This window comes from Octodon degus, unplaced genomic scaffold (genome assembly GCF_000260255.1).
Source record: "Octodon degus isolate 3935 unplaced genomic scaffold, OctDeg1.0 scaffold00046, whole genome shotgun sequence".
Taxonomy (NCBI): domain Eukaryota; kingdom Metazoa; phylum Chordata; class Mammalia; order Rodentia; family Octodontidae; genus Octodon; species Octodon degus.
In genome coordinates this window covers 9,183,906-9,197,638 of record NW_004524622.1, presented here as the reverse complement: position 1 = coordinate 9,197,638, position 13,733 = coordinate 9,183,906, and the positions used below count along the sequence as shown (strand labels likewise).

Below are 13,733 nucleotides of genomic sequence, written 5' to 3'. Positions count from 1 at the left end.
ATTTAAGTGCATTTATGATTTCTGCTCCATATCTCAGGCTGTCCCCTCTCCTGCGCTGCAGAAACTATCCATTTTATAGTGTAAGCTCTGTTTAGATAGCTATGGGTATCACTAGCACAAAGCCTTACATTAAAAGACACAGAGAAATTGACAATTACCATTTTTAAAGTAAATTACTTCTGTCCTTGATCTGAAATAATAACAGACCACTAAGAGCATTATTTATCTCAATTCATTATTTCTCAATGGGAATTAGCTTATTAGGATTTGTAAGGGCACATTTGTTTACACATAGTCCCAAAAGTATGACACAAAATATGGAGTAACTTCTTATTAGCTTTCTGTTATCAACAATAGCTCAGCTCTATTGTACAGCAAGGTCAACCCAGGTAAGAGGATCCTGGTTACCAGCATTTCCATTATAAGGAGGAGATCAGCTATTCCAATTACATACATGCTCTGAAAAGCACCAGGTAACTACGTATAACTTACCGGTTTATCCTTGATGGTCGGGCTTGACACACACAGGTATAGTTTCCCGTCTTCTTCTAGGCAGGCATCTATCAAAGCTTGTACTGAGCTTTCCTCCTGGAATAGCAGAAAGGCATAGCCTTGGAGAAAACAAAAACAAAAGTGGGGGAAAAATAAGTAAATTTAGCTCAAGGTGCCAGTCAAAAAATTACCTGTTTCATTTTGACAAATGACTAAAATCTAAGAAGTTCCAATGGGACAAAAGGATTTCAGACCCTTGTGTGCCAGCCACGGCTTCAGGAGCTCGCAGGCATGACCTTGCACAGTGTCTCATGCTCTACCACCCGAGCTAGCTGTGTTCTACATTCGTACCTCTTGTGGTTCCAAGACTAGTTGTAGAAACAAGTGCAGAACACATCTGTGCAATTTCCACAGACTGGGTCTCATCATGCTTTAATGAGGGCAACAGACACATCATGGGCTCTGGCCACAATGGGCATCACTTGCCCACCAGACTCCATCAACCCATTGGCTTGACACATGGCACAACAAGGATGAGCATTAAGTGAAAGAAGCCATAGAAAATATGCCCAGGGGGCCATCCTGATAGCTCAGCAGCTAAAGCATCTGCTTAGTCAGAGTGCAGCGGCTGGGTTTTAATACCTGGCGTGCCGTGCCGGCCCTGATGCTGGGATGCACTGAGATGGCAACTGAGACTGGGCATGGTGGCACACAGCTATAATCCCAGCACTTGGGAGGCTGAAAACAGGAGACTCACTACAAGCCTGATCTATGTAATGAGACCCTATAGACCCTGTAGAAAATACACCCAGAATAGGCAATTCAAGACAAAAACATCAATTGTATACAACTGGGGGATTGAAGGGAATAGGCACAGGGCTTCTTTTCAGAATGATAAAAATTTTCTAAAACTATTGTAGATAGTTACTCTCAAACCGAAAACTACTGAACTATATACATTAAATTGAACTGTATGATGTGTGAATACCTCAGCAAAACTTTAAAAAAACCCAACAACAGGATGTTGTGTTTTCATATATCGTTGCTGCTGTTACTGCTGTTTCTCTAGGGAATATGCTCTGGCAGAGAATACAATCTAGAAACACTGACATTAGTTTTAAGATTTCCACTGTCAGTCATTTTTCAATGCAATATACCTTGATCTGGCATAATAATGGCATATATTTATAGAGTATAATGACAATATATCAAGTCTTAGTAATTAGCATTTTCCTTCCTTAAACATTTATTGTTTCAATGTTGGAAAGCTTAAAACTCCTCTCTTCTAGTTCTTTATCAAACATTTAGGGCTGAGGGCATAACCTAGTCACAGATCATGTGCCTAGCATTCCAGAGCCCCTGGGTTTAATTCCCAGCACCAAAAATAAAACATATAACTAATTATTGTGAACTATGGTCACTCTACTGACACATCCAGTTTTGTCTAGTTTAATTCTGTAAGATTTAGAATAATTATTACAAGTGGAACACAATCTACACATTATGAAATCACTAAAATGAAGGAGATGTGGTTCCGGCTGTCAATAATGCGGCAGAATAGGCAGCTATTTGGACAATTAATTACTCAGGATAAAGCTGAGAGAGATAAATGGGGATGAAAAGTGTTACAGAAGCTCTGAGAAGCAAAGAGTCTAACTTAGGAGAATCAGCAAGACTTTGAAAAGAACAACAGATGTTCAGGGCGCCAACTCAGTCATGTGCTTGACACCAACATTCATGCATGGCAGCTGAGCAAAGGCCCAGCATGAGCTACTTTGAGCCTGAGACCTCAGCTAATTCAATGTCTTTACAACCCTGATGGCTTCACTAAATTTCTCAGTTGTTACTACCGCTCCTAGCCCTGCTCTGGACTGAGGAAATCATCACTGACATTGTTCTCCTCTGGAGCACTGTGCACCAGAATAATGACAATGGTGAAGAATGAGACCCCACCCCCCAATAAATATACACAGAAAATTCTCACATGTCAAGCAAAGAGGTATAGTATATTATTAATGGCTAAGAATCAAGGTTTTCTAGAGTCCTGGGAAGGTAATATCCTATCACATAAGGGCGGTGGCAGAGGGTAATAGTGATTATTTTTTACCCTTTCTTCCAACCCTTAACCACTATACACAGCATTTAAGCAAGTACAGCAGGAAAAAGAACAGCAGTGGCCCAGCACACCAGAGCACGGCCAAAACCATAGGCACAGCCAACGCAGGAGAAAGCACTGAGCCTGGCCACCTGCAGAAAGAGCCTCCAAGTGTTAGGACCCAGAGTTGTTTTCTGGGCTTTGTCCCAGGCTAGATGAGTTAAAGGATTCAGCAAGTGCCTAGACGATAAAATAAGATAAAATAAAACCTAACTGCAAAAGTAGAAGAGATATGTCATTTCTTTATTTTCTCTCTTTTGCAAATGGCATCAAACTATCACCAAGTCCCAAGGAATCTATTAGAAATTCAGTGTTTTCACTTAAGTGTGAAAATCAACACTACTTGCTAAAGACAGTAATACAGATAAGTGGGTTTAAAAATGCAATTATTTCCAGGTGCAGAGATGTTTGTCTGTAATCCTAGCACTCAGGAGGCTGAGGTGGAGGATCACTGCCAGCTTGAGGCCAGTCTGGGCTACAAAGTTAGTTCACAGCCAGCCTGAACTACAAAGCAAGTACCTGACTCAACAAAAAAAAATTCTAAATCAAGACAGTCATCTAAACTGGGTGTGGTGCAACACATCCATAATCCCAGCACTGGGGAAGCTGAAGCAGGAAGATCCCTAGTTTGAGCCTTGGGCCACTTAGTGAGATCTTGTCTATTCCTTTAAATCAAGTAATTAGCTAAATGAAAAGGGCCAAGGATGAAGTCCAGGAGCACAGTGTCAATGGATTTAATTACAGTGTCAGAAAAAAATTATTTTTATTCAAGTCTAGCAAGCTGCCACTCTCTCTGACAATATTCTATTAGCACTACTGGTACATGTGAGTAAACATCCCTCTGGGGTGTAGATCAATAATTTCCATCAACTCTATTTCCCACCTCTGACACTTTCAACCAAAGCAAAATTCACTGGAAACACCACAGTCACTGATAAAAACAACTTTATATCTTGATTTTTTTTTTTTTTTTCCATTTAGGTATTTGGTAAAGGGTCTCACTATGCAGCTTGGACTCATAGTGAACCTCATGTTTTCAGCCTCCCCAGCGCTGAGATTACAGGTGTGCAACACCACACCCAGAGTTTGCTGGCTCAGCATGCCCTGGGGCTGGGCCAGCGTGGCATGCAGGACCAGGGATCAAACCCTGGTCCATGCATTTGGCAAATCAGGCACTTAGTCCCCTGAGCTGTCTCACTCGCCCACAACCTTTTATCTTACCTAACATAAAATGCCTGACATTTCAAGTAAACCCAGACAATAAAAATTACAGCATTTTAAAAATCAGGAAAGAAAAAGCCTTCAAAATCATTTTATTTCTGATCTTGAGAAATTTAAGGTCAAAGTAAAGTATTTGAAAAAGATCCCATCTAGAACGACATGATCAATATGAAGTGGAAATTAAATTAATGATGTACTAAAAAGTAAATTCCACATTGTATTGTACTATGAAATGAGCTCTGGGCTGAGTGAGTGGTTTGGATTTGGGTAAAAGTCCCACCATTTATTATTAGTTGTGTGGTGTAACAACTAATAACTAACACTACTGATTATTTACTACAAACCAGGAACTGGCCTAAGTGCCTTGCATATATTAACTGATCTCATTTCACACGTACTTTTCCTATGAAGTAGCTGGTATTTTAAATTCTGTTTTACAGTTTAGAAAATTATACAAATTAAGGGGCTTGTTTGAGGTCCTACAGTAGGTGGCAGAACTATGAATTCAAATATTAGTATTTTTTTTTTAGCATTTCTTAGTCTCAGTTCTTTTCTTTATAAAGAAACTATTTCTTCTGATTATCATACAAATATGTGGGTTGTAAGATAATATATGCAAATGATTTTGTAAGCTAGGATGTCATCCAAGTGTTAATTTTTCCTCCACTGCACTTCCAATTATTTATGTAACATGTAAAATTAAAAGTTAGGTTGTATGTAGTTTCATTATAAAAATTAATGATGTGAGGGCTGGGGAGAAGGTCGGTGGTCTAAGCACCCGCCTGGCAAGTGTAAGGACCCAGGTTTGGTCCCTGGTTCTGCATCCCGTGCTGGCCCTGGAACCTGGGTGTGCAGTACAGGCCATCACAACAGGGTATGGTGGTGCACGCCTGTAATCCTAGAGCTGGGGAGGCTGAGTCAGAAGGATCACAATGAGTCTGAGCTGCATAGCGAGGTCTTGTAATAAATAAATAAATAAAAATTTAAATTAATGATGTGCACTTTCTATTTTGCATTTACAAGTGTTTGGTGAATAAAGGGAATAACTTAGATACTGAAGAAAAACTCTAAAGTTACTTGAAAACAAGCTTTATTGCTGCAAACAAAAAATAAAGTGACTGAATATGTGCTTTCATATATTTCTAGCCATTTCTACCAGGAGAGCACTATTAGATATATTATTTGCTGATTTTAATACATTCTTTACATAATAACTGGTTGTTTCTATAAATAGAGATTCTGTAATTAGCATTTAATGGCAGCTTCTTCTATTAGCTTGAAAGGCACTAAAACAAAAGAAGAGTGAAAGGGTAAATATGGATCAAAATGTGTAACAGATATTGGGAAACAGGAAAAAAAAAAAAACATGAAAATGGGAAGGGGACCAAGAGAGTGGGGAAGGAAAAGAGGAAAGGCAAGATGGAAAAAAAAAAAGTAATAGAAGGAAAAAATGGAAACAAAACTTTTGTAAATAAAGAGGTAAGAGTGGGTGAAAGGAGGGGTTTGGGGATAGAAGAAGAATCAAGGTATATCATGTACAGGTACAAATTCCCTATGATGAATGTGATTATTATGCATATATAAAATGTATCAATAAAATTAATTTTTAAAAAACTTGGCCAAAAACTGCTCTGCCTTGTATTGAGTCAGTCACAGACAACACGATCATAACCTCCAGTTTAGAAATGGAGACCTGAGAAGTATAGGACACAGGGCTTCAGAGATGGCTTAAACCATGGGAGCCTTCTTCTCAGATCCAGTGTGTGAGAGGTGTGGGCTCGAGAGGGAACAGGAAGGTCTCTCGGCCACTGTCACCATCACAGCCCTAAGTTACAGGCAGAATGGGTGGCAGGAAATTCCTTGCTTTCCCACTGATACCAAATAGGTTAGAGGAAGAAAGTAGAACAGAGAGACAGTTCTGGACAAACATAGATTGGCCAGAACAATTTTCTTAGGGTGGGGGAAGGAAAAGAAAGGGAAGATGGGGCTTAATTAAAATAATTCAACTTCATTTGGTCAGGTTTTTGAAGGGTAAATTTAATTAAAAGGGTTTTTCTCTTAATACTTGAGAACACACAAGAATTACAACCTTCAAAATGTTCTTGGCCACCTTTCAAAAACAAAGCCTCCTGAACTTCTAAAACCATAATTTTTCAAGGTTAATTTAAGAATATTGGATCCCTAGTATAAATAACAATCACCATCAACTTTACCCCCACAAGCACCATGTAGTAAGTAAATAAAGAGGTGACAGTGGTTGAAAGGAAGGGTTTGGAGATAAAAGAGGAGTCAATATATATCATGTACAGGTACAAATTCCCTATGATGCATGTGATTATTACATATATATAAAATGTACCAATAAAATTAATTTTTAAAAAACTTGTAGTTTTTGTCCACAATGTAGTGTCTACAATGTTCTAGGCATTTTGCTAATAAATATATTATATGTAGCTTATTTCATTCTCACAGTAACTCTGTGAGGCAAATATAATTGTTATTTTTACCATTTCACAGATTGAAAAATTCAAGCTAAGTTAAGGGACTTTTCAAATTAAAATGTAGGGACTAAATCTGGGGTTAAATTACAGGTCAGATTCCAGAGATCTTACTCTTATTCATTAATTTGCATTGTCTCACTTGAGAATGGCTGGAGAAAAATTTCAGTATCACTAATAAGTAAGAACTTGCCTTTAAAATGTCCTTTTAACAGTGGCCATGACAGTATTTCAATAGCAGTAAACCTACATTTTATTCTTATAATTTCAGTTTTACATAGATACAATTGCTCCAAATCCCACAGAAACTATTTTAGGAGGAACTGAAATGGTGAATTTCAAAATTATAAGAGGAGGCTAAGATTTACTTTTATTTAGGTCAATGAAATTTTTATTTTGAGCAGTCTTGTTTACTGGTTTTCAATGTACCATATGTTTAAATAAAAGATTCTGAGGAGTTAAAAAGTAGACCTTATTAAAGTTTTAAGGAAATAAATATCACCAGCATAGTAAAAATAGACTTAGACAATATTTTTATTTTATTTTTTGGTAGTGGGGATTTACAGCCTGAATGCCAAGCATGAATTCTATCCCTGAGCTATGCCTTAGCAGAAGAATTTCAAATGGATTCTAAAACCATTGGGAAATTTAGGGGAAGAGAAGAAGCCAGATATTCATACAATTTTAAAGTAGCATTTCACGGATAAATAAGCATTCACAAAGATACTTTTACATTGAGGAATTTAGTAGACACCACCTTAATCAAATGAACAAACTCAATACTACCAATAAACTGACCCAAAAGGCCCCCTGTCCTTTGGCCTCCGTATGGCACATCATCTATGTAGTATCCCTGCTAGTCCTGTTTACTTGAATCTGATCATGAGGGAATAATCAGACAATTCCAAGTCAAGTGACGTCCCACTCTTTTTTTGTTTTGTTTGTTTTGTTTTTGAGACAGGGTCTCATTCTGCAGTTCCAGCTGGCCTTAAGCTCACCTTGTAGCCCAGGCTGAGCTACAACTCATCCTGCTCCTCCTATCCCAGCCTCCCAAAAGCTAAGATTACAGGTCTGCACCACCACGTCCAACAAGAGATATCCTACAAAACAACCTGGATGGACTTTTCAGATGATATGAGAGGCAACCAAGTGATCAGTCTAAACGAAAGTGATTGAAAAGATGAAGCCACTAAATGCAAGGATATTTGGATTTAAACAAAAGCAGCTCTAAAGGGCATCACTGGGACAATCTTTTTTGCTCTGGAGAGACACCTGCTAAAGAATTCAGAAATGGGCCAGTGAGATAGCTCAGTGAATTAAAGCACCTGCTTAGGCAAACACAGGGACTGTGGTTCGATCCCTGGCACCACATGCAGCATCAGCCCCGCCCCCAGGGCAGGCTGAGCTGGCCAGAGTCTGGGCATGGTGGCACACACCTGTAATCTCAGTACTGGGGAGGCTGAAAACAGGAGGCTCACTATGAGTAGAGATGTAGAGTGACACTAGGCAACAACCAAATACATACATACATACATAACAGAATTCAGAAGTAAGAGGCCTTATCATCTACAATTTACATTTGTAAAGGTCACTAAGAAAAGCAGAAAAAGAAAACAAATGGTAACAATTGTTGAATATAGAAGCCTATATGGATGTTCACTGTACTACTGTTAAAACTTTTTATAGGCTCAAAATAAAAGCTTGTGAAAAAAATTTAAACCATAAAGGTTTTCTAAAGAAGCGGTAATATATTCCCCTATGCTATAAAAAGGTCTGTGATTCTTTTAAAACATTCAACAGTCTTGGGGCCGGTGAGATGGCTCAGTGGTCTAAAGCACCTACTTAGAACAAGCTTAGCAAAGCACAAGGACCACGGTTCAATCCCCCAGCACCACATGCCAGCCAGCCCCGCCCCCAGGTGGGCTGAGCTGGCCACACACACATAAATAAATAAATAAACAAATAAAACATTCAACAGTCTTAAAATCAATACACTATATTGTGATTTTTATTCCAAATAACAACTACAAATGGAAAAAAAAAATCCAACTTATGGGTCCATGCCCAGGCTTTATTCATAAAGTGATGGAAGATCAAGGCATGGTCAGCTTTGGACTGACTGAGACCAGCCCCAGTAGGAAAGGCTCACAGGCTGGACAAGCAGAGAGTTCTAGCCTCTCACACCATCAGACTTCCTAATTACCACTGACCTCAGATCTGAAAGGTATATTTCTAGCCAGACTTGTCTACATTGAAATCTTTTCTGGCACATTCAGTCTGTTCCAAATGTTCTGACCTTGGTTTTCAGGTCAGAGGACTTACCTGGAATGCCTCAGGAAACTTGTCTTTGGATTTAGTTCAAGAGGATAAAAAAATATTTAGGAGGTGCAGGGCATGACGGTAGGCACTAATGCTACAAAGATGATGAAGCCAAAGAGGAATCCTTCCCTGGAAAAGCTATGTTGTAAATAAATAACTAACAAGCATGAAAAATGCTATGTTGAAGGAATGTTCTGTAGAATACTACTAAGCAACAAATGGAACAGATTTATGCAGACAACAGGGAAAGTCACAGAGCAAAGACCTTATCTAAGCTGGGGGGTGATTACTTTTCCAGGAAGGGCATTCCAAGTTCAGAAAAAAAATGCCATAGCATGGAAAGGCCAGAGTGGCCTAACTTGGATAGCAGTGCGTATAGTACAGGGATGAGGATAAATGAATCAGCTCGTCACTCTCCTGTCCCCAGCCTGGATAACACTGTAGGTCCATGAACCAGGTTTTTAATTCATTTTCCTCTTTGATTGAAACACCTGGTATCCTACATCGGTGGTGGCTAACCTATGAAATATGAACTACAGTGGGCTGTTGGTATCACTGAAAGTGCTAATAGTTTTGCAATCACTGTTGTAAATGTACTGAACCCTCATTATGTATCTAAGCATTGCAGAGGAACAATGATGTGAGCAAATCAAAGAAGTTGATCAAGGAACTTATATGCTACAAGAAGTTCATGAGAAGTAAGTGCATAGAAAACTCCAGGAATATTATTTTTCAAACATGTTTTTAAAAGCTGTACATCATAGATTAACTTTTAGTAAAGAAGGAATGGAAAGTATAACCAGGAAAGATATTCTGTAGCTGGAAGCATGGGCTAAAACATGTATAGGACATTGTTGGGGGGAAATTAGTCTACGTTAAAATGTAGAGATCACTCTACAGATACTGTCCAAGTTTATGGATTCATAACCACTCCCTGGGAGTGCTTTGACTGTATCTACTGCAGAGTGGAGACTCACACTTTTGCTGCCAATCTCCTGTGTGTTTTCTACCATACTAGTAACTGTGTCTTTGTGGGCTTGTGGCTTGGTGGGTAGGGAGTTAGGAACAAACAAAAAAACAAGTGGGCTAAGTAATACCACATCAAAGATGAAAACTGGTGATCTACTTCCTGTATTCTTACTAAAGTCCTACAGTTCAGGGCAGTGATGTGGAGCATTTGGGTTCATGTAATCACATATTCCTTGTACAAAGAGGACTGTGTAAAGGTTGCATTTGTTGGTTCTAGTTACAGAGATTCTAACAAGTACCTGACCAAGAAAACTAAGCCAGATGGGGATGTGGGAGGAACTGGTCAAACTAGTTGGATAACGTTATTATTACTGAGATTATATTTTTAGCAGGGGGTGGGGAAGGATGCCAATATTGTTTAACACTGAATGAGCCTAAGTCACTGGACTTGCTGGTGCTTATGTGCCCTTCTCATGTAATTCGCATAACAACTCAATGAGAAGCATCAGATGAGGAAACTGAAGCTCAGAGACTAAATGACTTGCTCAGAGTGATACAGCTGATGTCATCAGTGTCCACCTCTGAGTGTACACAGCTAGCTGTGTTCTTCTGCTTATTGCTTTCTTTACTCAGTTTCAGATAACTAGTGAATTCTGTTTTCACTCGGGATATGCTTCTCTCTAGAAAGATGGAGCTTTAGTCTGGCTCTGTCCATAAACCACCTGAGCTTTGACAATCTAATTTCTTCTCTTCCTGCATTTTACTAATACTCTGATCAGTTCCTAATTCTGTCAATGTATTTTCTTTGGACCAAAGTTTTTCCTTAAAAAAAAAATTGTAAAGAGAATTAAAAAATAGTAAAAAAACAAAAAACCTCATTAGAAATGATGCAGAATTTCACTAAACAAAATAATAACTCAACAATGGTTGTTATATTGCATGTCTTCAAATTAGTTGTTTAGATTATCAGATATAAGCAGTTTTCCCTTAAGACTAAAGCTACCCATCTACTATTTCTAAAGACAATCTGTTCTGCTCTCAGCTTTCAAAACACTTTCATCAAACCCTCCCAACAACCTTATCACTACCAATTCTTTCAATTAAAATAAAATACCTTGTTTTGGTTGCACTTACGCATAGCCTTAGTCTTATCTAATTCTTACCAGTGAGTCCAGATCAAAGCTAAAACATCTTCTCTGCCTCAGCCTGTCACGTGTCCACCATCCACTTCTGTTTCTGCAATCAAATGTCTTCCAAAGAAAGACCTCATCAGGGGCAGTTACAGTTTCTCTGAACTAAATAAGCATCTGCCCCTTCCCAGAACTTCTGCCTGGGCAGAGCACAATGTGTAACCTTGTCTAAGCAGCTTCTTTTACTTGTGTGATTACTCAAGCTTTGTCTTGTGGCCTGCATATTCAAAGTGCCTTTCCATGTAGTCCCTCAAACTATAAATGCTTTTAAAGCAAAGTCTAACCTTACAGCTTATCTTTAACAGAATGCTGAAAACATATGTGCTTAATAAGTTTTAACATGGTAACATTTTAAAGGCAATAATAGATACTATTCTCTCTGTCAAAGCAGAACAAGACAAAAAGTCTACCCTTATTACTATCTACAATAAAGTAAAACATTAAAATATCTTAAATTCATAGGCCAGGGATGCAGCTCAGTGGCGCAGTGCCTGCCTAGCAAATGTAAGGTCCAGAGCTCGATTCCTGGGACCAAAAAAGAAAATAGTAAAAAGAAAAGACTAAAAAAAAGTCCCTTTGGAAAAATATTTTAAAGTCATAATTCACCAAAGCCTGTGAGCATGATAAGCCAGGACCTGCATTTAAAAAAAAAAAGAATATTACTCAAAAGATTACAAACTACTAAAAGATTAAGTACATGCTCAAATCCCTTAGCTTCTCAATGGATGAGTTTACATAACTCAGAAGTTATAAAAACCTCAGAATCTGAGGGGCCAGCCAAATGGCTCAGCAGACTAAAGCACCTGCAAGAAGGTTCAGCGGCCAGGGGTTCGATCCCCGGTCCTGCTGTGCCGGCCCTGCCCCTGGGGTGCACTGAGACTATGATTGAGACTGGGCATGGTGGCGCACGCCTGTAACTATAATTCCAGCTCTTGGGAGGCTGTAAACAGGCAGATCACTATGAGTCTGATCTATTAGTGAGACCCTGAACACCCTGTAGACCATTTCCTAAAATACTAAATAAATAAATAAATAAATACAAACCTCAAAATGGGGGCCTAAAAAATAATGACTTGTTTCCATTTAAATTATACTATTGTGATGGGGGGGGTGTGAAGTCTGAAAAATTTCCTTTCCAAAATCAAATTTAGACAAGTTGAAAGAAACTGAAATGTATGCTATACGCCAGCCCACTATAGCTACACAATGGCTTGGTTTTGCCCACTTAGAGCCTTCTTTCTGGTCCTTTAAACAGTATCTCTGTTGTAAAAATGTATCACTGGTCATTTATCTTAAGCTGTTAATTATTACATAAAATCCAGCCTTATAAATAACAACATAAGAGCCCAGGAGGGGCCGGAGAGATAGCTCAATGGAATAAGTGCTTGCCTGGCAAATACAAAGTCCTGAGTTCAATTCCTGGTACCACCAAAAAAAAAAAAAAGCCAGTCCTTAAGGGCCCAGGAGAGAGCTCAGTGGCTTAAGTGCCTGCCTGGCAAGCACAAGGTCCAGAGTTCTATCCCTGGTACTACAAAAACAAACAAACAAACCTACTATAAAATAATAACAGAATTTATCAGATTATATAATTTAAAGTTGTCTTCTTTTCCCATAAATTATATATATTAGCAAAACAATAAAAATCATTTCCTTTGCGATTAGGTAAAACACTAATAAATTATTGATCTGCCAGATTCAAATCTAATAAAATCTGTTGTATCCTTACAAGAACATACTTCTCAGTTTAAAAATAAGGATTGAAGTGCAATAAAACACATTTACCATTTTCAAAGCTGCAATTCATCCGAAAAATATCTGAAGACCACAGGGTCACACATGAGAGACACTTGGTACAAAGCAGTGAACTAAACATGAAAAACACCCAGCTCTCATAAAATTCACATTCCCGTCTGGACAACAGAAAGACACGTAATTTTTTCAGGTCATGAAAAGTCATTTAAAAAATGATAAAAGCCAATAAAAATATGGGTAAAAAATGATAAAAGCCAACACTACTCTGACCAATGGGTAAAACAAAAGAGGGTAGAAAGACTTACTTTACATAAAGTTAGTTAAGATTTTTCTATTATGTTGACAATTAAACAGAGGTCTGAAAGATGAAACATCCCATTTAGAAATATGGGGGTGGGGGGGGCTTCAGACGACAGGAATTACCACTGTGAGAGGACTTAGTTATCCTGTTAAAGGAATAGTAAAGAAGTTAGTGGTCAGAGTAGGAGAGAGAGAATGATAGGCAGGGATACTAGAAAACACCCAAGATTCAACAGAGAAGATCTAAGAGGTAATGATTTAAACACTTCAAATCCAAGGCCTAGACCAATATGGTCCCTGGCTTCTGCAGGGCTCCATTATATGCAACCACAGAAAGAGAAAGGTATGCTCATAGCTGCAATGTGTTGTTTATCTGACTTGGAAGTAAGCAAAAAAACTTGCTGCAGATGTCCAAATTGGCATAAATTTCTTAAAGAAACTGTTTTGAGAAGCCATGTGATATCAACTCTGAATCTCTTTTAACTCTAGTTAAGTAGCTTCTAATTTGGCTTAAAGACCTTAATCTGAGAGAAAAGGCTATATACAAGAATACATTAACAAAAGTAATTATTTCTAATAGCTTAAATGACTAAAAAGGAAATAAATTAGGGCATGGCAAATAAGTTGGGCAGCCTCTGAAAATAGAAGAATATGTAGAAACATGCAGGGAGACAAGAAGAAAAGATGAATACAAAATTTTATCTCTGCTATTATTATAATACCCTCTCCCTCAAAGACAAAAATATATATCTGAAGATCAGATGGAAACAAAAAAACAATGACAGTGGGCTTTTCAGCATTATTCTTTTTTTTTTTTTTTAAGGAAATTAATTTTTT

The 13,733-nt window shown here is 38.2% G+C and overlaps 1 protein-coding gene across 1 annotated transcript in view; it reads right to left on the bottom strand.

Moving 5' to 3' along the window:
- Positions 1–13,733, bottom strand: part of Cpeb3 (cytoplasmic polyadenylation element binding protein 3) — a 239,286-nt gene that overhangs the window by 63,830 nt on the left and 161,723 nt on the right. The window contains exon 8 of the mRNA XM_004632058.2: positions 493–611. Coding sequence (XP_004632115.1) covers positions 493–611 — 119 coding nt within the window. The remainder of the gene's footprint in view (positions 1–492; positions 612–13,733) is intronic.